Genomic DNA, 27010 nt, shown 5'->3' with positions numbered 1-27010 from the left:
TTGTTAATTGCTCTCGGTTAATTACGGTGTTATAATTACTTCGAGACGCTTCGTTTATTGTTTCAGGCGGCACAATGAGAACATGGCTTCTCTTTGCATAAGTACTTATGGAGATTTCGTTTCAACAAATTTCGAGTTCGAATCGTCTCTAAAGTTTAACAGACTCTAACGCTCGACGAACCTCGTTATCTACGAGTTTTAAGCCCACTATTTGTGAGCTGGGGCTACAACGACTTGCCTGAAAAAGCTATCTTCGTTTCATCCGGAAAAAAAATGTGACTTAGCCGTATTGAAGAAGCGGTAAAGATATTTGAATTTATTACAGAATCAATTTCACCCAATTTCATTGTCAAAATATCTGATAACCCAGCACTAAACTAAATATTGCTAACTACAATCGGAGAAAGGAATTTAGAAAATTTACCTCATTATTGTTGCGGTTAATTTTCGCACAGGAATTCGCAAATATTGATTCGATTAATTTTGAAGCCGCATAATTCAGCGAGCTCTAAGTTCGATGAATCCTTCATCACTGTATCTAAACTTCACGAATGACTTTGAACCTACTTTGAAAATAATTGACCGACAAACAGAACGTGTAGAATTCAGATTTATACCCGTCTGTTACGTCATTGCTTTCTCTTAAGCACAGGAGACTTCGTAATTCATATTTCAGTTGTATTTCTCGAGAGGGAGAGAGAGAGAGAGAGAGAGAGAGATCGAGAAATGAACGGTGATAAAATTGGCTTTGAATGCAGCAACGAGTTGAAATTAATTGACCTTGTCGTCGGGGAATCGCAATATAAAGCGAATGAAATTTTGTCGTAGAACGATTCGTAATTTATATACTTCCCTGTTCATCAGCGTTCAATTTTACTACCGCTATCGCGCTGCCAAAAGCTCAAGTCTCAGAGTTTTCGCTGTAACGGCGCGTCGCAATCATTTCAATGCAATAACAAGACCGACGGTGCAATGTTGCAAATTTTCCGCGCATTGAGATACGCTCGGATAACTTTTCGCAGGAGAATACCGGCGGCCAAACCGCCGCGAGTGATACGAAGGCGGAGATGGACACGCTGAGCTGAGCTTTCAGCGTGTAAACAATGAAGTAATCAGAATTCACGGGAAGTGTTTACCCTCGTTTTGCAAACCCTGATTGCAATTATTCCATGGAATTGCCGCGGTGTCCACCCTTCGGCTCGAAATACTGATTCGGTTCGATTTGCAACCGCGCCGGGTGATCGAACCTCGTTCAAAAACTAGCTTTATCAGTTCAGTCAAAGCGAGCCGTAGCCGAGCCGTCATCCGCATACAAAACACGAATTCAAGCACGCGAGAGAATGCTCAGTTGCGTGCCGTAAGGCGTGACTTGAATTTTATCCGAATCGGTTCGCCGGCAGATCGCCTTGATTTTCTCTCTTTTTTTTCTGTTTTAACTTAGTGTCACTGACTCGGGTTGAACGAAAATTGAGGATACCAAGAAGCTCGGGGAAGAAATTATTATTTTCAGGCAATTTATAGGGAAGTCATTCTTCTGAAAAAGACTTCTTAAGAAAAAGATTTATCGTGCCTAATAATTATACATCAACATTTAGAGAACGTTAAATGTCACTATATCTGTAAATGAAATTGGAGTTCAGCATCCGTCGACGGTGGGAAATTTGCATCAAGAACCCGGCACTGTACCTACTTGTGGAGGAATTAATTTTCAACGCAAGGAAATTAATTAAGTTGTTTGCTTCAGGTGATTAGCAATAACGTTCACCCAGCGTAGACTGGCATAATTGGCGCTCATCTATGCCTCGTGACTACATCCGCACTTACAATTAGTCTCCGTTTCTTACGACTGTCCGTTTACGCTCAAGTTTTAGTGCCGCACCGGCGGCATGAGAAGATCTGAAAGCAGGTAGTTCGGAACAAGCGTTTCTTACCTGCGGCTCGTGCAATTCCCCACTAAACTTTTACCGCGGTTGGTATTCAGCTGTGCCCACCGTCCGACAAACCGGCCATTACAACCTCGCTTTTTGTCAATTATGGTTTTCGGTTTTTTACCCCATCCCGCAGTTTAAGACACGGTCAAACCGACGTCAAGAGCCGTCTTGCAATCGCCCGATTTAAATCGGCACGAACGAGATGCCGCGGCACGCGATTTCTCCGCATGGAAATCAGCGAAATTCTCGGCGGTATGTAGGACGAATCGCTGTTTCAGGATTTCGTGCGATCAATACTACAACTATTAAGAAATGAAACTGACGAAACTTTTTTTTTCGCAAACAATGAAAATTGTACAATAGACTAAATCGTCGATGCCCGAAGATTTGAACAATCAAAAATTTCATCGATTCGAAGGGATTTGATCGATGGAGTGTAAATTAGAAAGTCAAAAATGTTGACTTTGAAATAGACGGTTGAATGATCGGAACGATTGCGAAGCAAAATTTTAAACTGCAACGATGGAATATGATTCAAAGCTGAGTAATATGATAAGATAATAAAATCTTGCGACAAATTCAATCGCTGTATTATAATTTTTGACATTTCAAAGATTATATGTTATACGAGTTTGTTACCAAATCGATGAGACGAATATTCAGTTTCGAGTTCTTTCGTACAGTTTGTACATATCTGTATTCAAATTTCTTACTCTTGAAATATATATTTCGATTAATTGTATCTTTTGAATCATCGTATCCTTCTTTATTCCTTTTTTCCAGATGTATCAATTTTCCACCGTATCACAGTCTACCGAATTCAAAACCTCCATACCAATTTTGTATAATCGACATCTGAAGTACTTAATTCGCGTAAAAATAATTCTTCTGAAAACGGACCATCCTTACATGGAGATAGAAAAAAAACATTCCGTTACTTAATGTCTGTAAAATAACTTCTCGTGTCCTTAAAATTAGACTCCAACACTCTTCCGTCATTCGAAGAAGATCCTCCTTTGCCTGAGGATCTTGGCTCTTCATCTCTCGCCAACTTGTAGCTACCAAAAGGTTTGTTGTTGTGAACATTGTTCGCAGCCAATTGTTCGTAAGCTCCGTGTTTCCGGAAGGTGAGACTCGAGGTAGGATTCCTGTTAATATCTAGACGACTACGGTGCGGATAATTGCAATATCCGGCGTCAAAAGCCCGGGGTAAAGCCTCCATCTTCATCTCGATACGTTCGACGACGGTTCTTGGACTTCCGGAGAACGCAGGACGCGGATCAACGGACCGATTGAATGCCGATTGAACGCCGCCCGTCGCTAATTGACAATCCGGGCGGTCATGATCCTCCTCGCAATTATCCGAGTCCTCGAATACGGGCCTGACGTCCACCGAAATTCCCGGAATCCCTGAGCCATCGACCTCGGGAGGAGTCAATTCCAGGACGAGCTTTTCCGCGCCCGGAATTTCCGCCCCGTAACCGAGATCGTCGGCGATCCGGAACAGCTGTGGCAACTTCGAATTTGTTATTGGTTTCGGCTCGTTCGCCACGCTGATTATTGGCCGTCCCGATTTTGGTCCTCGGGAAAACGGACGCCTCGAGTTTGGGACCGCAGATTGCAAATGCCTCGGATACTCGAAGAAACTCGGGTAAAACTGCCGCGAGATTATTGGCTGATATTGGAACCCGTTTCGCTGATCGCGGTAAACCGCCAAGGGTATGACTTGCAGATCGTTTTCTCGAACTCCGCCGGTATCGTTTGACGCTTCTATTCCTTGGTCTCTTTCTCTTCCTACGACGCGATTCTTTTCACCAAGATTTTCACGACCCGGGAGGTACAGTCGGGACGGAAAATTCACCCTGTGTGTTAGTGGAGGATTAGCGAGACTCGGAATCCTGCCACAATTCACTCGCAGAAAGCTCTGTGCCATCTGAAACGGATATGACTAATGAGATGCTGGTGAGATTTACGAAAAAGCTTCGCTCTTGCACCCGCGAGACATATGACGAAAATTAATCTAATAAAAAAGTCTTGCTGCTAATTGAACTCGTATTTTTTTTTCTTCTTCTTGTTTCATTTTCAAGGAGAAATAATTTAAATCAAAAGCCCATTTACGACTGTGTTAAAAATTCGCCACCAAATACTCGATACTTTGGTTAAATTTTGACAAAATCGGTGGACTAAAGTTCCTTCGTAATGGAGAGAATCATATTTTATAGCGAACTTTCTCATAAATCCATACACGATTGTTGAAAACTGTCAGAAATTAAATAATACGTGGGGATCGTGAATCGTGAGTCTGTAATACGAAAAGTCTTGATGGTGATTGCATTTCGCCTCTTATGTAAAATGTTGATGGCAATAAGTTGTTCTCTCCAAGAGGATACGAATTACAGTAAAAAAGGAAAAAGAATAACCAAAGATGAAGAGTTTGATACAACACGATGAAGAAAAATAAGTAAATTGAACAAAACCAAGATTGCAAGTTTGTGAATAACGAATGAATATTTTAACAAATATACTGTGAAGTTTGCTGAAACGTCACAAGTGTGGATGTTTCCCATTCATTTTCCATTCCCTGTTTCTTCACCTTCTCTAATTTGCATTGCTTTAATTAAGAACGTCGGAGTTCTCAGCGTGAGGCAGAGCAAGAGTAAAGGTTTCCTATAACCTCTTGAGAAGCTTCAGATTTAACCGAGACGGAAGTTCCGAAAGAAAATTCTTGAGGGATCTTCTTCATTTATTGCAATTTTATGTCCCGCTACCTCCGGAATTGACTCCCACCGCTTCGTTCCTATTTTATTTCATTTTTACGAGACGAAAAGGAATTTGGCCAAAGTCGCGTTACATCAGCTGGATAAAAAGCCTTGGTGGGATAAAAGGCGGGATGCGATAGGCTTGCTTCAACTTTGTTACTCACTTTATACCGCCATGAGATCCCGGGTGTAACATCGTTGAACAGATTTCAATAAATCTTCATCAGATTTCTGTTCATCGTGCCTCTCAACACTCCATAAATCAAAGGAAAAGGTCTATAGAAGCAGGTGTGCAATTGCGATATTCTCCTTCTTAGATCGAGTATAAGACATTCTACTATAATGGTAAATGTAAGCGAACAGAACTCACAACACTTTCAACCTGTTAATGATGTGTAAATTCACCCACCCGTTAAAAAAATGTTTACGAGCATGCAATCGACCCTTTGTACATGAAAAATGAAAGATGTTAACGGCAATTAGTGCCAGTGGTGTAATTTGTTTCTTACCAGTAACGTGTAACTGATTTTAGCAACGATGTACATATTTTCGCCACGCGAAGCTCGAGAAGGTGCAGGTATATAACTAAACGACAACGTCCCTTGGGCTCGTTTATATAAAGTCAGGCTACATCGGGTCTTAATGGCAAAGTCGTGTTTAGTCGTTTCAAAACCTCAATGCTCATCCATTACCGGATAACACTTTCTTTTTACACTTCACAATACATGCGCGATGCATCAACAGCTATTTCCGCAATCGCGTTTATACCCATCGCTCGGCAAGTTTCACCGGAATACACGATTCGCATTTGAAGGTAAGAACTTTTCTCTAATCTTTGCGTAAAGTCTGTCAAAGCAGGCGCAATGTTCTCCGTGATATCTGTCGTTGATGAAATTCATTCACCCGCTTACAGAAACAAGGTCGTCTTACCTTCCGATGGTCAATTAGGAATGTTACCAGCGGAAGGTATTTGGTTACCAACGGTAGATTATTCAGTTTCCAGCGCTGATAACTGACAACAATTGTGTCGCTTTTCGCGAGCTTGCGGGACTCTGAATTTACCTTTCAACACTATTGTTGGCAGTTGGATGAGTTTCGTTGAGTCTACCGTTTCATCTGTAACCAAAATAAATCTCCCAATTCTACTTGCTTAATTATTCTTGATTTGAGTTGGTTGCAATGAAAAAAATCAGTCGTCTTCCAATCGCTTATCCACCCAATTTCAAGAAATTTAGTTATTTGTTAATTTCAGTTCACAGACGTCATTCTGTTAACTTTGACATAGATTGCGCACATCACGTTCGTACCGACGAATCCTACTTTCACTTTATGAAACAGACTCCATCGACAGTCGGGATAGTAAAACTCGTAAACCCAACGCGAGCAGAGTTAGACGTAGCAGTAATCACCGCATGATAATTCTAGAACCGAATTCCAGACCCTCGCGCAGTCAATTCGGCGCTCCGGTAGATCCCTGATTTTATTTATCTCATTCGGATCCATCACCTAATCGCGAGCGACCCAACGAATGAATTTATCGGATGAAGAATCTGGGAGAAAATTACCGACGTTGTCAAAACATTTATCCAATCTGTTCAACTTTCAAAGATTGCCTACGCTGAAAAATACGAATCCAATTATTTTTCAATGCAATTGCTAGGATTTCTCATCTGTCAAATCGATTCACCCGCAGCGCATGGTTCGTTGTTTTTAAATTCATCCAACATTTCGGACGATGATACGTGCGTTTTCTATCGTTCTTCTCCGAAAAACTAATTTTCGAAACAGCGTGCGGAAACAATATCGTTCATTGATCGAATTGATTGGTAAACGCTGTGAAGTGGAAGGCTTATCTCCCGCAGCAGCCTGCAGGGCGACTGCACAGTGTGGAAAAGAGCCCAAGGTTTCATCGACGATACAGTGGTGAGTGCGGTCAGGGTGCATATATACGCCGGTCGTAGCATGCGGTCGAGTAGAAAAATACATTTTTCACTCTACGAGTTTCGCCTTGTAGTACATAACAATTCGACTTCTTTCAATTTTATGGCCATACTTCCAAGGATACGACCCAGAGCAGTTATAACCATCGATTCGCAAAAGATCAGGGGGAACCGCCCGGAACAGATTGACAAAAAGTATGTCAAATAATGCGTTATGGACACTTGCGGAGCCACGCTTCCTCGTTCTATTAATTCGCATATTAATCCCCGTTAAATTGGAAAAAGAGAAGAAAATTAACCGAACAAATGATCTGAATAAAATAAGAAAATAAAAAAAAAAAAAAAATTGTGTAGCAGAATTGACTCGAGGCAAACAACACACGCTAATACAGATTTATGCAATTCGTTATACAAACTTGCGCTACTTACTTTCAGGCATAAAAAAAACATGTTAGACAGCACAGGTTTAGCGATTGACAGAATTTAAGGCGTGGATATCGAAATGTAACGCACTTTCGCTAGCGACTTATTAATTATTATTGCTAAGATGGTAATGAGAGGGAGCGAGTGTTTATTAGACGGTTATTCTTGTTCCAAAGAAAGCATTCGAATGTCACGAGAAAGCTGGTACAAAACGACAACCGGAGTTATCTTTCTCTCCTGGAAAAATTCATCACATGTTCTGCGAAGATTTATTGTCAACTTTTAAGTTTCTTTTATCCTGATTGTTAATTTTCGGCAATCAAGCGGGAACGTTTTGTGTATAAAATTCCGACTATTGTAGTTTATGTATTTGCCGGTTATCGAATGCAGGTTTCCAAAAACTATTTGATTCGATCATCGTGAATCAGTATATATCGATTAACTGTAAATTATTAAACATCAATTGCGTTGCGATTGAAATTTAAAAAATTACAGTTTCTACCTGTGACTAAACTAATTGAAAAAAAATAAAACTTACAAATCTCTACAAAACCAAGTATGAAGAAATCGATTGACTTTGAATCGATTATTATTTTACCCACCAAGGCCGGCGAGTGTTGATATTTAATCGATAAAAAAATTTCACTCGGAGTAAGAGTGTTATATAGGAAGATGCATGGCATGCGTTTGCATTTTTTCATTTCTCCCCTTTTTTTTCATTCGTTTTATTCGCGAGGAGAAAGTGTTCAGGCCAGTAAATGCGAAGATAAAAATAGGAGAATAAAAAAAAAATCAGGGCTGGTCAGAAGTGAACCTAATATATTTTATTACCAAACCAGTCGTTCGAATTCGGCCTCGGCGGTATATTTTTCCGCCGAGTTACATCATCGAACGAGAGGAATTGACATTTTGAATATTTCCCCCTCATTATTTTTTCTTTCCCCTTTCATTCATCGAAATTTCTCAGATGGAGATTTACGATCTATATATATATATATATATATATATATATGTGTGTGCCCTCAGGACCGTTTGCAGAAGGAAATCTCTACTTACAGCTACATGGTTCAAATTGACCCACCGGAATAGTTCCTTTTGTAATTTGCGCTTCTGGCGGTGAGCTTATAGCTCGGACAAAACGTGGCTCGTCGTGAAAATACAGAAAAATGTTTGTAAATTTTTCTTGTTATTCTTCCAACGTTATACGAGTTCCTCGAGCCATACAGTTAATTAATATCACTATAATGGGTGTGTAACTCACGTAATGGATACCTGCCAACCCTCTGCTCGTAAATCACCCAATTTAATTAGGCATCAAACTGGGTTGGGGTTGACCGGGATTTGTACGTCAATCGAAAAACCGAAAAGCAGGAAAATTGAGCTTTTCATTCTGGACGTGCTGATCCGCTGCTGTTACTAAAATCTTGTCCGAAATACGGACGGTGTTTCTTCTCTTTATCGATCAACTATCATAATATTTTGATTTTCTATAAATTTCATTGAAATGAAATTACAATCTACAAGTATGCAGTTTTTCGAATCAAGTACAAGTTTATTGATTTCAACCTGTTAACACTTTGTAATTTGTAGTTTTGTAATCCACTGAGGAAATAAATTTATCGATATGCAGGTTGTTTGTTCTGTTAAAAAATAGATGCGAAAAAGCTTATTGAAACTGGTAAACGAGCACGATTCTTTCATTCTAAATATGATACAATAATGTTATTACTCGAAATTGATTGATGATCGGATTTGATTTGTTCAAGTTACCGGGGTTTCAAAGTTTATTCCTTGATTCGACAGAATCATTTTGCTATCGTATCCAATTTTATCGAATTTTTTGCTCAGACAGTCCGGAATTTCATCCATAAATGTTAATCGCAGATTTAAACCCGTTTGATGTTGCATAATGCCTGACCGATTCGGGAAGTACGAGCACCGATTGCATAAAAAATAAAACTAACCAACGAACGACGAGAGAATTATTCAAGGAAAAAACGTAAAGTTATACAGACAGCAAAAAATACGATCCTGAGTAGAATTTTACAGAATGCTTTATTAACGGAGAGTTTTCTTATCCTATCGTGGCAAAGTATCAGCCGCAGTTTACGACCTCGTCAATCCAACTCAGAAGTTCCTCATGCATGAAAAAAAACAAAAAAAAAAAAAAAATAGTGGAAAATATAAAGCTTGTAAAAAATGTCTCATCCTCTTTGTTTTCAGCGGTAAAAATTCGTCAAATTTTCCGTAAGTGGTTGTAGTATTCAAGTTTGTATGGTTTACGCGTGAGGCAAAGATACGCCTAATAAGGCCGGCATATCTATCTATATATTATGTAAATTTCAAGGTACCTACGTTTCGAACGACGGTTAGAGTTAGAACGACGTTATGTTCTCGGGTTGTAGGGTAACGGGATAAAACAAGAAACAGAAACTGGGATGCGTATTCGAATTATTCGTCATAGTTTTCATACACACACTCGTAGGATCAAACGCCGATTCGGTGACTCGGACCAGTCTTCGGAAACGTTGATTTTAAAGAAGATTTTATTCATTCTTACTCCTCTATGCTTACCGCACAGGTTTAAATGTCAGTCGATAAATTTGATGAACATCGTACAGCGAGCGGTAATCGTTATAACTGAGTAAATTCCATTGACGCGTGGAACTTCGTCATCGCCTATGGGTGTGAATAAATCTTAATTCAACATCTGTCGGATGGCGTCGATTAACGTTTTAAAATCGTGCTGATATTTCGTCGTTTCGTTACGGAAAAAAAGAACGGTTTCACCATGTCCGATCGAAACTGAACTGCAGGTCGAGAGCCTGCTTCATTTCTGCGGCTTTCTAACTTAAAAAAGTACTAAAAAACAAAATACCGGGATGAATATCAAGGACAACTTGTCGAAAGATATAAGCAAACGGTGGAATTTTATATACGACATAGAGACTATTCAGGGCATGCGGGTAGCCGGTTTTACAAGTTTACGAAAACACGGACACTGCTTACATTTATTACCTGATCTTGGAGTTTTTTTTTTTTTTTTTTTAATTTTATAAAAACATTCTGGCCACGTGGCTAATTGTTGGTTACTGAATAAGTAATATTGCCTGTTCCTAAATTTTTTTTCCCTCCGTTCAAATTATTCCGATCGTTGACTTACGACTGATCTCACATTCTGTTTCCGACTATAACGTACCTACGTATCAATCTCGCATAAATTAATTATCTGAAGACAGCTGTTAATAAATACTTGAGAAAAAATTACCGTTAGGTAAAGAAATTATCGACATTTAAACGTTTTGCATTCATATTTTCGTTCCCGTCAAAATGTCTGTTATCTATCAGTCTGAGGGTAACCAGTACAGAAAACAGGAAAAATATGCCATTTTCAGCCACCGTGTACAAATTTTATTTGAATATTTTAAACGATGTTTGACAAATGCACGTGATCTTTGAATTTTGGGGTTTTATTTTTTCATTAAATTTGCGCCATAACTTACCGATTTCGTCATTTGGTTTAGTAATACAACCATGATCTAATAACTGGAAACGATTTCTGGAATGTAAATCAACGACAGCTTTTATTACCTAATTATTGTAATATAATTTTATTTCGTCGTGTGGAAAAAAAAATTGAATATCAAATGTGTGATCCTGCGGTAAATTTTTTATACTCATAGAAAAAAAACTGGTTTGGGAGGGAGAGATATCTTCCTCGCTAAATATAACTTTATTCGACGTATCGACGCAACTTATGGTCACCGTGTGGTTTTAACTTATTCAGGATGTATGCAGCCGTGGAACTCCAGTCAAAACAGTGTCACGACTAAAAAATTTATAAAATAACGGTTCAGAAGTTGCAGCTCAAGCTGTTAGCAATTAAGTTGGTAATTCGTCGATAAACCATCAATCGTTACATTTGAAAAATGTGTCATGGCTTTACCATACAGGCATAGCGAATGTTTTTCGTAGACTGAATAATCTCAAAATCCTTACCGTGTTCTACACAAATGAAATTTTTTGAAAATTAAAATGCAGGAAACAATGAAATTCGAAACGAACTATCGAACATAATCGATGCTTAATTTCAAATCGTTTTATATTGATTACAAATTTATCAAATTCATTCGATTTAACTCAACGATGACGATCATTTTATTCGGAAATTTGTTGTTTTCAATTACTGCAGACAATTTTCCTCAATCCTCTAGACAAAACAAACCACATTAGACCGAAATCAAACGAATCCACTAGATTGTCAACAGTATTTATGCGATTAAAAAAGCAGCGTCGATACATAAGCTATATTTTTTTGCAATATATTTTTGTTATTTTCAAACAGATCTCACACTCTACATATACAACAATTTATTAAATAGCCATCGTGCGACTATCTCGTAAGAAAACTTACCAAGAAAGAAAAATATTCATTATTTACAGCCAATCAGCTGGCTGACGGAATTTAATTTGTCGAAGGAACCGAACCTCTTCGACAGCTAAGAATTTCGAATACTAGATACGTGAATACTAAGGAAACGCACTCGGCAGATCGCGTGCGTGAATTACGCGTCAGTAAGTTATGATCGGACCTGTTACATAGCTGCAATTAAGCGATGTCCTGCACTTTCGTTTTGCGCGCCTTTCTAGCCTTGCCATGCCACCGGCATCCGCAGAACGACCCGGAAGATTTTTGCCTCACCGGTATCTGGACTTGAGGCTGCACCTAGCCCAGGTGAAATAACAGGTAAGAGGCAGGCTGAAGCCGCTGGTAACTCAAGCAAGTCGACCAGTCCCAACAACCAGTACTATCCGACTGCCTGAAACGAACTGCCCATTTCCAGCTCCATGCAGTAGATCGCTGGCCGTCAGCTTGGCAAGTACGTTCGAATCTTTTCAACCAAACGAAAGTAGAAAAAAAAAAAAAAAAAGAAAAAGACAAACCGTACACGCGCACGTGCTCGAGATTCGAATTTTCGCGCGCTTATCGATACATCCGATACTCGTGGTGTGAAACGATGCGGATTGGCGTAAGAGAGGGAGAAAAAAAAATAGTGGATGGTAAGTCGTACACCGAGATGTAAATTCTTGCGACACTTGGTGGGATGAAAAATCTTGGCTCCAAGGAATCGTTCGGAAATTTGAGGTAAGCGCGAAAGCCTTTTGCGGTATATTTCTGAAGCATCTAGACCACGATTAGCTTGCGTTTGTCGGCTGATCGCCGAGCGTGCGCGATGAATACATTCATCGGTTTTATGCTGCTTTCGATGAGATCTTATATTCCGAACGCGATACACGGTTGAGCGATGAATTGATCATCCCGCGGGTGAATTTTCATACACTTACCGCGCTGTTTTCTCGCTCGCACATGTGTGTTTCCGGATCTCCATCAGGGTCACGGATCTGGGCCACAAGGCTGGTTGTACTTTGTTCGTCGAGATACCGGAGGCGCAGTCTTCGCTCCTTGTAATTCCTTGTCACGATTTTGAGAAGCACCGTTTCTTTTTTTTTCACTTCGGTTTAATTTCGCTAACAGCAGGATTTCATCGGCGCGAATCCTGCAGATCCTTTATCAAAAGTTCACGCGACGCTGCCGTTGTGCCGCCGTCGTCTAACACGTGAGAATGGATTCAATTATTTCAACCGCTACCAGCTTCTATGCCCGTACCATGTGCATTGAAGTCGAGGTAATTAAGGTATCTTACAATTAGCCAGCCCTGAAATTATGCCGTATAAACTTTTGTAATTAATCAAATATACGCGTACACACCTTTGATCGATTAACCCAAGTCTAGAATGGAGTAAAATGAACTCGCATTGTCGTCCCGATTCTTTGAATGTAACCAAGTTCTAAGGCTTGTTTGTAAGGAATGATCTTTTCGAATCTGTTACCACTGATTCGAGCTTTTTACTTTTATGCCAATTCAACCAAATTTTCAATCCCGTATCACATTCCAAATTTACAATACACGTACTAGTTTTGGTCAATGGTATTATTCAATTATTTTTTACTTTATTAATGAGAAACGAGGCTAAAATAGAAGACGAGTGTTCTCACCTAAGATGTATTCACCGACTTGGGTACTTGAATCTTTATACCGAACCGTGCTAAATTTAACACTCTCGCGTCGTACCTAATTCTCTCATTAGTATATACACCTTCTTTTATTCAACTGATTTGAAATTTTGCATATTGATTTGTCAATGGGTGACGATCGTTAAATTGAAATTAAATTAATCAAAACTCCTGATTTATTACACTGCTATGATATTATTTCGGTAAATATCAAGGTTGAAACTTCTATAAAACGATTTTAACGTTAGTTAATTTTCGACTTTTTCTAGTTTTCTCAAAATTGTCTGCAAACTAAAACCTCATTCCTCGACTGATCCCATCAACTTTTCATCAAATCAAAACTGAATACAAAAACAACCAATCTGAGAAAGTATAAGTGGTGATAAAAACGTAGAAGAATCGGATAATTAGAAAAGTTGTAGTAATCAGATTTTCAAAGACGCAAAAATTTATTTTATAAAACTTCAAAATATTGAAAATTCAAGTACAGAAAAGTCATTTAGTAGAACGGTTAGAATTATGGTTAAAGTATTGAAAGCCAGATACGGAATCGTCGGAACGACTAAAAATATACTAAGTAGAAACAAAAATTCTAAATTTAATTACATGAAAATTTTATTTCTGTCTAATCTGATCCGACAATCCATGATTTATAGATCTAGCATTAAAAATCACACTTACGAATCCTTATTCCCCGAAAGTCAGAATATAGAATCGTCAAAATTCCGGTTCTTGATTCTCTATACTTTATACTTCTAGATTTTGGTTTTTCTACAATTCGACACTCTGCATTCGAAAACTCAATAAGCTGGATATTCGCATTTTTTATAATTCGATATTACGACTATTCTACAATTTTTGATTCCTTCTTAGTTCTGTCACACTTTACGGCAACACAGAAGCCGATCGATAGTTACAACCGTTTAAAAAATTCGACGTCCAAGTCTTGCGTTCTCGCCAGCCATGATATCTGACGATGTTAAGTTTGAATGCAGCATCCGTAACGCGCATCGCAAGCGCCTAATCGTAAGTTCGAGTCTTTGTCGGTTTTTCAACTAAACCGCATCAAAGGCTCCGTTGTGTGCACAAGCTTTCGGAACAATGTCTGCAGAGAAGAACAGATACGCGATCCCCTTTGTAAGGGGATTCGTATCGTGTAGAATTTGTAGCTGCGTGCAGCGGCTATAAAACCTGGAGGAATAGCATGTAAGACTCGTGGTTTTTAATCCGGACCCAGCCTCGCAGCGGACTCGGGTTTTTCAGTCTTTGATCAGATGGAATCAAGCAGCTGTTCACGCTTTCGATGACCAGCGCACAATGGCCAGCGTTGCGCATCGTGCTCACCCCGGCTGTACAGTTAGATACGAATTTCATTAAAACTGCTGCCCCGATTTCCATCCTCTGCTTGCCGCTTCTTCTTTCTCGCTGGTTCATTCTTCCGTTCGTAATATTGTAATTTTTGTCTGAAAAATTGTGGTTGTTACTACTGCTGTTCAGGGTCAGACAGACCAACGCTGTAATCGTTCATTAAAATACTATAGTCCGGTCAAAATAGGTCTGAATTAAAAATATTCGGAACATATAGTTGCATTTTTGTGTACACTATATTATTTTATATATTATATTATTGTATAAATATTTTGTTTTTTGCGTTTTCCTCAAAAACCGTTATCGAGAGATGAAAAATGACTTGACCACCGTGTGGAGCGGAAGATTCTACATCGAGTTAGGTCCTCATATGTCAGTAACGGAGTCGGAGTAACAAATTAAGAAAAAAGGCATTATTTCACAAACATTCCCCAGATGCCGTCGATAAGTAGAATTTTATTTTCTCGATTTGTTAATCCGACTCCGCTTCCGCCACATGAGGATACAACTCGATGTAGAATTTTCCGCTTTACACACAATGATGAAGTAATTTTTCATTTATCGTTAGCGGTTTTTGAGAAAAACGCAAAAAACGTAAAATTTTATCGTTTTATCAAAACGCCGGCTATGCAGCTCAAAAATGACTTGAGATCTGAGTTTCTGAGGGGTGAAAAACTCCCGCACACAAAAATGCAGCCATATCCCGAATATTATTAATTCAAACTCATGCTGAATGGACTAACTAGATTCAGAAGTACATTGACGTGTTCGGTTGAATTTTTCGTTGCGGAAATGTGAAAGAGAGAGATGTTTATAATTGACGACGAACACGAAGGTTGTGTTTTCATCACCCGTATGAAGAAAGTTGATTCATGAGAATACGTGTCTGAAAAACATTTATTCATTACGCACGTGTGTTAACGGTTGCTGGGTAATTACAATAATTGTAAGTGAGCTTTTCTACAGTTAATCGAGGATGCGCAGCAGCAGTTCGCTATTGTCTAATATAGTTTTCCCGCCTCCCGCGATTCTACCTTTCTAGATTAAACTGTAATCCAGTAAAGACACTCTCGCGTACCGCGTTTCCTTATCATTTGCAACAATCAACTGCATTACGGAAAGTGCATCCATTTACGCCGTCGCAACGGCACGAATAAAGTTATAGCTGTCCTAAATTTCAGTGCGTATACATCGAACGACGATGCAAAAATTTTCGCATAAACTTGAGAATAAAAAAAAAAAAAAAAAAGAAAAAAAATTCCAGTGGTTACGGATTTTTCTATGCCAAAGTGCCGTTTATTTAATTTTCATCCTACATCTGAAATTCGAACCGATGTTGCACAAGTTAAGGTTAATACTTTACAGGTTCTTTTTCTCTGTCATTTGTTTTTACCTATTATTTTTCTGTTCGTTAACTGTCAGTTAGTTATTTGCGTTACAGCGTACGCCAGTGTTTATCGAAACCTGTTACGCCGGCTGGAAGCGATATTTCGGCCAGACATTCACTTTTCAATGACCGTGTCGTCATCGAATACTTAACTCCAATTTAAATCGCTCGTACGCACTCGGTCGGTGTAAATTTACACGTGGCGATGTAATGTGAGGCGATGCGGTTTTGCGATTGAGTAAATTCTGTCACGAAGGTATTTAGACTTCGATAAACGCCTCGAGAAGAAATGTAACTCGATAAATCGCCTCTCGGTTATATTGCGAATTTGTTCCCAGCCACGGTGATAAATGTATAATAACTAATTTACACGATATACCGAAGAGCAGAAGCTTCTGAACGATGAGAAGGAGACTGGGAAGTAATAGGAACAAAAAACTATACATCCATTATTTTCACATCCGTTTACTTCGGGATAAAGAAGCTGCGGAATAAGAAGTACTTGTACCGTGATATATACATCGTAAGGAAATATACAGCCGTACGCGGTAGACGTTTGCAAAAAGAAGAATTAACTGCATTTATGTGGTTGTATTGTAATACAGAGACTGGGTTTATCTGAGAACATATATTTTATTCGTCGCTGCGGGTTTCAGAGCAAGAAACGCGAGCGGTGCGGTCGTTTCTATAAGCAACGGATCGGTCAGCGTTATAACTTTGCTAAACGGAAAGAGTACGGATTTATTCGCGTTGCGGGGAAAAAAAAGGAAAGAAAAAAAAAAAAAATAATAATTCGGAGCAAAATTATTATGACAATTCGGGCTTTTCGAAGCTTAGTGAATTTTATTGCCTGTCAGAAAATGCGTTGATATAGTTACCTGGAAATGAAAATTGACTCGTCTGATTTACATTACGCTTAGAGTCAGAAAAGAAATCTCTGCAGTTTCGTAAACCGCCGATTATTTATTTTTATTGTTTGTTAATATTTCTTCGTATCAGGTTTCAGTTCCCAAAGAAAAATCACACTCATTCAAAAGAGATTGTTGAGTGTCTGAATTAATTTTGAAATCTTTTTAAACTGATTTCTTTCGTTCACGTGATAAAAGTTTCTTGCCCGAAGAGTTGCAGACTGTAAAAATATACTTATCTATTCATTTGTTGTTTTTTCAAGATTCACTTACAGCAACAGAATCACAATTCGTTGCCGATGACAATTGACCTGAAATAAAATTTAGAAAGCCTGAAATTTCCTGATCAAGGTCTTTGATCCTCTGCCATTCTTCTAACCGTTCACCATTTTCTATTTTTTTTTTCTTCCCAATTTTCGATAAAACAATTGCGACTAGATTCCTCAGCGTTGAACCAAATATCAATCATCTCGCGCGACATTAAATTAAGGAACGAGTTCGGTTCTGGCACGGAGATATTGGCGCCGGCTGAAAGCGAGGAGTGGATATAACGACGGATTAAGGATGCCGGTGAAAATATCCGAGCAAGATTTCCCGCGTTCGTGTCTTTAATAGTCTAATGCATGCGGGGAAATATATACCTACGTGCATGAATATAGACATTCTTCCGTGGCTTTTGAAAGCTCGGTCGGCAGAGGCGGAGCTCGAGCGAAATGGCTTTCGTATTAGCCTTGAACTTGATCTGCATATATTTTGCAGTCGGCCTTGCCGACGCCGCTCTATTTTGTCGCTTTGATATCCGCGATACCATTATAGTCATTAACCGTATAAAATAACACCAGGTTTATCCGGCCCGGTTTTTCCACCGTTTAAACTCCGGGGCTTTGGATGGGAAACAATAAAAAGCTCGATGATCCTGCACTGCGACGTCCTAGAAGGCCGCGCACACAACTGTATCTCACTTTGCCTGCAGGAAAACAAAAAAAAAAAAAAAAAGAAAAAAAAAACACGCCTCCGTTTTACCATCAGCCGCGGAAAGTGCGAAGATTTTTTTGCGCTAACCGACGTTTTTCTATCCCCGATCGCATTATCAACACTTTTCTTTTCGTTTCGTAAACGGTTATGAGCTTAAAGTAGACTATAAATTTTCCAGTCTGTATACGTAAAGAATATTGTATAATGCATTTTGAATTTGCATTATCGCATTCCAAATATTTTTGGGGTGCAGGGTTGGATGAAAAAAACAAAAAAAAAAAAAAAAACAAGTTTAAAAGGCAGCAATTGCTCAAGCAGTTTTTGCGATTATAATTCTCGCTGTCGAGAACATTGCACAAAAGTAACTTGGGTGGAAGTTTCGAGTGAAAATTCTGAGAGCTACGCAAGTTTTTGAAATTATTTTTTTTTTTTTTTTAAAGAAATTTCAACATCGTTCCAGCTGTTTGAATTCCAACATTTGTTTTTCTCACCCTCTTACCGAATTTCTCCCACAGTTAGGAAGTTTCTCAGAATCATATTTCAACCGCAGGATGATTATAGCAATTTCTGGTACACGACGAGAAAATTTTTCCCTCCTCGACTAAGTTGACTCTGGCCCCATTATCATCGCGGCGAAGTAGGATTTCGGGGATTGATGAGACCCAGAAAAACTTGGGGGCGTTTATATCCGAGCTTAAACGTGCGAGAAAAGAACCTTTTGTTGTTAGTGGAGATAAATCCGTGTTGTCAACGCCGTAAGGACCTTCTTATATGCGCATCAATTCCATACGGCGATTCACTCCGTCTGGCTCGTCTAACGAGGATTGACGACGACTCGACCGCACGGCTGGAAAAACCGGTGGAAAAAAAAATAAAATTTTTACCCCGATACATGTATTTTTCACAGGTCGACGGATGGCTCGAAATAAGGCCGCTGCACCGAGCGGGGAAACATTTCAACAAAATATCGTTTCTACCTCTCCGATAATCGCGAGTTCGACCTATGCAACGTGTGTCTTAGATCTTCCTGATCTCTCGATCGCGACAAACAGGCCGGAATAATCGCTGTTCCAGATACCAAAGTCGACTTCCCGACTTCGGACAAGATCGCTGATTCCTGAATATTAAATTATAGTGACCAAAGTAGATATCGATTTACGACTTCGCCTTATTGCCAGGTGAATAATTTTTGGAACGATTGGCAACTGCTTAAAAAAAAAATTAATTCCGAATGCTGTGAATTCCTGTAAAATCAAAAACTTTTAATCAGCATCGTCAAATATCTGATAAATAAGTGTCTGTCGATATAATACGTAAGAATATTAAGGTACAAGTGAAATTTTATTTTCTTATCGTTTTTTTTTTTTTTTTTACCTGCGAAAAGTGATGCTTTCAAGAGCGCAAAGTCGACACGTATTGCAGAATCAAAGAGAAACAGGATCGTCACTTTCGTGATCGTTTCATCGTCAATGTTTGGCATTGTTTTATTGATATTATCGAATATTTCCCACTAAAATTGGCTCATTTGTGACGAAAAAAATCAAAGAAAAAAAAAAAAAAAACATTTCCAAACAACGGTGACAATATTTTCGTTACTATACATGACCGTGATCGATTGCTGATCGATAAAAATTTGTATGTAACCGAATCCTTGCAATAATATTGAAATTATCAATGTAAAATCACATGTCCGTGCCGTTTCTCCCATGAATAATTCATCTGATCGATGTCAACGAAATGAGAAAAAGACGAAGGAGGCGTAAAAAAAGATTAAATTAAAACCCCTCAGGTAGAGAAAGAACAGAAAACGAAGAAAAACCGAAAGACCGGATTGAAATGAAATCGAAAAAAGATATCGATCGGAGGGATCGATAATCTGTCTCTACATGCGAACGGATCTTGAGACGCGGGTGTTTCGGCATGTGTTACGGCATGTATGTATATACGCGCATGTACGGAGGTTGGGAAATTTGCAAGGAGATGTAGGAGAGTTAGTCGGTGGAGTCGAATAGCTGGTCTCTAAATCACGTGAAACAGTGCAGCATACCTTAGTGTAAGCGGAAATGAAACACTCAGGGACATGACAGTATTGCAGAGAGGGAAATAAAAGGAGGGCAGAGAAGGAAGAGAATTCGCTGAGAATACGCGGGCAAGGCGTCTCCGCGTCCTTCAAGGCTGCAGAAATTCGCACCGTGAATCGCGCCAAAGGCGGGAGGGACGATCTACTTGACAGCTTTCTATTGCCCACGTAATTTCTACACTCTCGACGCGAATACTCAGACGGTCACGTCCGAGCAGCTCGATTATAGGCCGGCCGGCCGGCGAGGAGTCTGCAAAGCGCACAAATTTATTCCCCAGACTTTGAGCGAAAAGAAGTGTTCCCGTTTTTTTTCCACCTCCTATTTCGCCGATTCGTTTCTTTCATCCCGCGACTCTTGCGTGCAGCGAATTGGATCCACAGTACGGGCGAAATTTTTCAAACCTTACCGTCTCGTTGGTAAAATATCAAACTGCCCCTACAAGTGACGTTGTAACGTGCGGAGCAAAAGATAGAGATAAAGAGAATAGAATAGTATAGTAATTTATTATGTCTATGACAACGCTGGAAAAATACAAGAAAGTTACAGAGAAATGGGAGAGAGAGAGAGAGGGAGAGAGAGAGAGAGAGGGAGAGAGAGAGAGAGAGAAACAGTTAATTGCAACCTCGCGAAAATATGTCGACTGACTTAAATAACGGAAATTGAAATGTCCCGGTATATATATACTGGAAGTAAGTTATCTAAAAATTTATGCGGAGCTTTTATGTTCCCGCGGTGAGAAGAAGACAAAAAAAAAAAAAAAACACGAGAATTCGCTCACCCCGTTCGTCGATTTTCATTTCGGTATGTGAAACTGGCTCGTTGCATGTACGTATAATGTAACATATCCGTTGATCGGGGATCCGAAAGCTCGCATTACCTATTCAATTGCTCTTAGGATATGTGACGTCAAAGGCCAAGGTCTGAAACGGTATTCCATTAGCGTCCTCGGAAGGTCCTGCCGACCATGCTTTGGACCTCCGAGTTCCCGAGTTCCTCAATGGATCCAGTCGTAGGTGGAGACGGCTTCAAGGTCGCGATCTTATTGGTTTCCAACTTCGGTGGAATTCGGAGCTAGGTCATTTTTACCCTCCACCCCCCCCTTCAGATACTGTGTTGGAAATTGGTATTTTCTACCAGGTGCTCGCTACCGACGGACACGGAGAGAGAGTAAAGAAAAAAAAAAAAAAAGAAAAAGGAAACGACAGGAAAACCGTGATTTATTACCACTCAGATATTGTCCGTTCGATCAGGACTCAGGCGTCACCTGCTGCACCTTCATTTCTAAACAATATTTTCCATCACCTTGTTCGTGAGGCAGGTTCAACTTGTTCTACAGAAAGTCTAACATCGTCACGGTATTAGGATTTAAAATTAAGAAGTTAATCGATCTCTAACGTAGAATTCACGCGTCAAATGTCTGTAACAGCGTATGTTTATCGTTGATAAAGTTATCGGAGATTCAATAGAAACGGCTTTAAATACATCGGACAAAGTGCTTTGCTGATAATTTTGTTTCGCAGAATTCTCCTCCGGTCTTTGTGCGACAAGACGAACATACGTATGCGGAGAATTGAATTCCGAAGAGCGATGGAGAAGCTGAAATCCGGAACTGCAGAGATTATTGCGAGAACGGCAATAACGACCGAACTTTGTCGGAAGCGGTATTATCTGATATCTATTCAAGTACACGACATCTATAGGAATCTGGGGGATGATCGTTAGCCGTTGAGGCTTTGATTGCGTGATATTCTCACCGGTTTCAAGTAAACCCGTAAAATAGAGGCGATCCAGAATTGACGCGTCTCGATTTATAATGTTCTCCGCGTTCGATCGGAGTGTGGCAGTAAAGTTTTAATGAACTGCCTCCCGGCTACGTAATTTTTCGAATTATATTATACACTCAAAGATGTATCTTACAACACTAAATTGTGGATATAACGTTTGAAAAAAATATTACAAAAAAAAAATCCAATAATAATAATTTTGACAATCGTCAAGTTTTACGACGGGATAATAGAGCTGTAAAATTTCATTATACGTATTAATGATACGCAGATTATACGGAAGATCGGTCAAGGATCATGGAAAGAGCGAAGATTTAGTTAAGCGACTGTGCCATTCGATGCGTGACAGTTGACCAATTATAAGACTTCCACGAGAAAAATCATCGCTGGTTGGGAATTGTAAGCTAATTTTAATGCTTTTGTCGAAAGTACTTCGTCATTCTTACACAAAACCTGACGCTGGAGATTCGAGGAGAATTTGTTTCGAACAAGTTCATCCGTTTACCGTCGAAGTAGGTCGAACCGTAAGCTTCTTTTGAGGACTTGATTCAATTGCATAAGGACCTTCGATTAGTTATTATTAATAACCGCGCCATTGCGGTTGAATCCTGTATAAAACCTCCGAGTTTAACTCGATCAATTTAACAGCACCTTGAAACTCTAATAGTTTCATCTTATCATCGTCTCGACAATGTTTTTACCGGACTATGCGTACGTTAAATAAATCCTCAATAAATGACCTGGCAAATTATCTAATTTGATCGCAACGTGCTTTTTATCTCTATAAATATCACGGTTCATGCGAGTCAATTAACCCAAGCGATAATTCATGTCGTTATGATTTTAATGATGAAATGTTCGGTATATGAATTCCGGCTTCAATGGCTGATGGTTCGCGATAATTTGTCTACCTGGGAATTCATGGTAAACTTGCAAATTTGATCCTGTCTGATTAAATTCAAGAACAATTTTACACGCTTACAGGAATTTTTTCAAAGTTCAACATTCAACGAGTGGAGCAAGATAAGCGGTTTACAATCATTCTTCTGGTCTTGTCGACGTTTATATCTTCTACAGATGCGTCTGTACACGTGTTAGAAATTTGTGAACTCTCGAGGCTGGCCCGTCTTGTGAATAAACCTGTCCACTGTAGTTTTTACCGTGAATGTTCTACTCTGCTTATGGTAGATAATTGCGAGGTTCTTGACCTTTTCTCCACCTTCCGTTTAATGTCTCAGCTCTCCTCAGCTGCGCTTCCTCCTCAGCTCACATGTGGTTCGAGATTTTATGGTTAATTTCAAAATTTAAGTAGGCACTCGTTTCAGAGCGGTGACGCAATTTTTCAAACATTTGCGGATCTGTGAAACCAATCAAAGTTCTAATTGATAATAAATTGAATCAATCGCTAGTCGATATAATCGAAATTCTCCTCCTCACGGTCAATTTTCAGGTACCTGCGATTCTGGCTATTTCGTTTTCTTCATTTTTCATACTAAGAATACTCAAGAAATGTTTTCATCGATGGTAATTACAACGATATCTTAATGTTTTTGGATGTAATAGTGTGTCATAATAAAACTAAACAAAGTGTCAGTTCTCATGATTTTAGAGTTAAAAAAAAAAAAAAAATAAGAATAATTCAAAACAGCGTTGATATACAAATTTTCGTTTAAAAATACTTTCAAGCTACTAATAATTTTGTATCCCACTTAAAATTTTTCACTCCCGGTTAAAATTTCATTAAATAGAAAAGAAACGTGAACACAGATTTCCTGGCTAAAATTCGGTGAAAAGAACTCTTGACGCGGAATTGTGGGATATTTTTCTTGGCTCTTCGTATCCCTTGAGAAGGGATGGATCAACCGTCGAAAACCCATGAGACCGGACAAAGTGATAATTTTCGAGATTTGCGGGATTAGGAATAATGGAAGCACGTCCACGGTCGGGAAACTGCTGCAGGAGAAGTTGAAAGCAACCCCGTCACGGAGCTGGAGGGCCGTAGCTTGTCGAGTCTAGACTGCAAACAGTCTGGCGAAAGCGACGTGCAAATGGCGAGAGTCTCGAACATCAACGCCTTGATCTTCATACCCATATTCGACCCCAGACGTCCGAGACGTTCCGACGCCCTCGGTTTTACACCTGGAATTAAATTTCCGCTTCTTGTATACCATTTTCCGTCACATTCGACGAGGAATTATTGTCAAGTAATTGAAGCATGCTCGGATAGGGAACTCGAAATATTCGCAAAACAGTTCTGAAAACGCGAGGAATTATATAACAAGCTCTTCGTTCGACGCAGACGTCAGGTGTCACGTAAAATTTTGCGTTATTTCGCAAGTACGGATCAAGAGAAATGTGACGATTGCGCGTTTGCAAAAATGCAATTTCTTTTTTATTCAATGTGATGGTTTAATATTTTGAAATTATCGACTCGGCGTTCGAATGAAAATACATGTGGGTATGATTTTTCACTGTGGGTACACTGAGCATATTGGATCGGATTTTTATCAATCTATCACGATACTCGGTTGAATTAAATTATGCACAACAGTGCGGACTTTTAGACCAAGGATCGCTTTACACGGGTTTTGGGTGAAATTGATCGCTTGACACGATGAAAAGTTTGCTCTAGCTGACGAGGTAAAATTCGAGAGCATTATACGCGGTACATCTATCTCGGTTTTGAGCACGGAGATAAAGAGAGGAAGAAAGTATGTCTAATGTGTAATTAAGACTGTGCCATGCTGGGTAGAAAGGCCAGATAGAGGTTCTAAGAAATTAGTAAAACTTTCTGTTCTGACGGAGACCAAGAAAAAAATAAACGGGAAAATTGCGCAATTCCTGATGATTATGAATTAAAAAATATCTGACAACCGTTATTGATATACACCATCTCCACAATGTTAATATATTGTACAGTAACTTTGGGCGATAATCGGTTATTCATTGATATATCAAATACAAAATTACGGTGAAATAAAAGATAGAAAAAAGCGAGTAATTATTCATAATTGCGATCCACTCGCCTTATGGGAGATGAAAAAACCTCTCATCAGAGTCAGCGGAACGGTGAAATTTGACTATCGACTGATTCACTGACTTGACCCTGGCACCTCAGATGCTGACAGTTAACCTGCCTAAAGGCCCGGTCAAATAGCGGTTATTCATTCCTAGCAACATTGAGAAAAGGCTGTTTTTACTTCAAGCTTCACGGCTCGATAGCCAAACGTTGACAGAGAATTGTCAATAAACGAGAGAAGTCTGATGAGAACGGAAAATTGTATTCGTCGAAAAACCTTGTGTGCTCTGTACAACAGAATTAACAATCCGCAGAAAACAATGCTGGGAATATTTGATTTTTGAAATTATCGATGGGCGTTAAATTTTCCACATTTCATTATGTGTTTCTCAAAACCGTGTCACTCCTCTTGTCAAATGTTTTTTCCACCGTTTGACGAGTAATTTTTACAATTCTTTACGAGAGAGGGTGAAGAAAAAGAAGAAGAAGAAACCTTGTCGGAGTGATCCTGGTGACGTTTATCGAAAAAATGATGAAAATCACCGAAAATCCTTTCGACAAAATTCGAAAATTCTGCTGACGGTTTTTTTCGAGTAAAAATATCTCTCAGGGCAGGGTCGAAACGGCCTGTAAGTCGGTTTATACATCCAGGAGAAGTCGAGGCCTGCGTTAAAATCGCAGGGCCGGCTCTCAGCCGGACAGATTTAGGCCGACGATAAAATACGAGTGGAGCGACATTATGCGGCGAGGTGGAGCAGATTGTCAGAGTAGTAAACATTACGGGGACAGTGGTTAGCTGAGGTCAAGTACGCGGGAACCGTAAAGACAGGTAGTTAATTCAGTGTTCCAACTCGCGCGTGTTCGAGTTTTCGGAGTTTCTTGCGGATGGAATACAGAAATTTAGCGAGCGCAGAAGCGCGCAAGAATACGCAAACAAAGCTAGCCTTTGGCCTTCAACGATAGCTCGCTCTCTCCTCGACCGAAAATATCCAAATGAGCTTTCAACCGTTTTCTCCAAATAGCTGCACGCGCAAATTTGCTCCAATACAATGCCAAATAGATTCTGCCGCCTTTTTTTCTCTGAATTGCTGATGCAAAACAGGAGCCAGAAAGTGTTTGACGGGAAAAATTGAGAAATGAGATGGAATATCTAGCACCGAGATTTATGGTTTGACAGAAACGAATTATGTCGTTTTTCAATTCACTTCGAAAATTCTACTCTGAAATACTCTAAATGAGTAGGGACTTGACGTCGTATTAATATGAAAATTTGTAACGAATCGCAGTTTAAAACTGTGCGAAAACATTCGAATCAATGCAGAGAGATTTTTAATTACATTTGAAATTATTTGGAACCATTTGGAATTAGTAAAATATACAAATATATTGGAAATTACCTGTAAAATGTAAAATGACAAGTGTCGAAATATCGTAAGACTGTATTATGTGAATAGTTATTGGATCGTTTGAGATCGGATTTTCACCCGAAATAGCATTTCATAACTCTCTGAAAATAACGAAATAAAGAGAATTTTGTAATTCTGGAATCACAGACGCGTAATTCACATTTGATTACTGACAATCGATTATCGAGGACAGACTCGAACCAAAAACCTTTTGGAATACCGAAGGCAATCGAGGGTTATCTCGGGTTTGAATCGTATAAACCGAAACCATATTTCAAACGGACAAGATAAAAGTGTTCAAACCGTGAGGATGAGCCGAGGGCGCCGTCTTATCTTGAAATACGCCCTCAGGGAATCCACGTGGCGTCTCAAAAATAGCGCACAGATAGAGAAGACAGCCACAGGTGGCGAGGAAATTGATATTTCATAACGACTGGAAAGTCCTTCGTTTCTGCTCAGCACGAAAACATGTTCGGATGATGAAAAATTACGATTTCTTGAGTGTTCGAAGGAAGACGTACGAATTGACTTTCGAGACGATGACAATAGCGTTACCGATTGGTTGCAATTATTTATCTTCTTTTTTTTTCTCATTGAAAAAGATGTTATAATAATTATGTAACATCGAACGAATGAGGTACAATAGAATTAAACGCGAGTGAAATTGAAGTAAAAACAGAGAGAGAGAGAGCGAGATAGAGAGAAACGAGTTCATAATTTTTTTTATTAAATTAATCGTCTGGAAAATGACAGGGCTCTTCCTGTATTACTGAACAAATTAAAAGAATTTTTGTGAAAATAAAAGGAGTCTGTTGTATTCTCACCTGAATTTTTCTACCCGATTCTTTGATGAAAGCTGTAGAAAAAATAAGAACTGAAAACTTGTTACATGAAGTTGAAGCCGCCAATGATCCGAAACGCGATATCTTGAATGAATCGGTAATTAAACTGAA

The 27010-nt window shown here is 39.3% G+C and overlaps 2 protein-coding genes across 3 annotated transcripts in view; one reads left to right on the top strand and one right to left on the bottom strand.

Annotated features, from left to right (window-relative positions):
* Positions 1-2820: 2820 nt before the first annotated feature.
* Positions 2821-5261, bottom strand: LOC124299429 (uncharacterized). Its single transcript, XM_046752625.1, has 2 exons — positions 5200-5261; positions 2821-3864 (listed from the first exon to the last, which is right to left on the bottom strand). The coding sequence occupies exons 1-2, from the start codon at positions 5233-5235 to the stop codon at positions 2866-2868; spliced, it is 1035 nt and encodes a 344-aa protein (XP_046608581.1). The 5' UTR covers positions 5236-5261; the 3' UTR covers positions 2821-2865.
* A 6618-nt stretch (positions 5262-11879) lies between these two features.
* The window catches only part of LOC124301010 (cadherin-89D), a 47104-nt gene continuing 31973 nt past the window's right edge, over positions 11880-27010 (top strand). The window contains exon 1 of one of the 2 annotated variants that reach the window (XM_046755634.1): positions 11880-11933. The gene's annotated coding sequence lies outside the window, so the exon portion shown is untranslated. The other variant, XM_046755623.1, reaches the window with a different exon arrangement.

The sequence above is a fragment of the Neodiprion virginianus genome, chromosome 1, assembly GCF_021901495.1.
Source record: "Neodiprion virginianus isolate iyNeoVirg1 chromosome 1, iyNeoVirg1.1, whole genome shotgun sequence".
Classification (NCBI taxonomy): Eukaryota; Metazoa; Arthropoda; class Insecta; order Hymenoptera; family Diprionidae; genus Neodiprion; species Neodiprion virginianus.
Note: the sequence above shows the minus strand (reverse complement) of the source record. Positions and strands in the feature narration are given on the sequence as shown.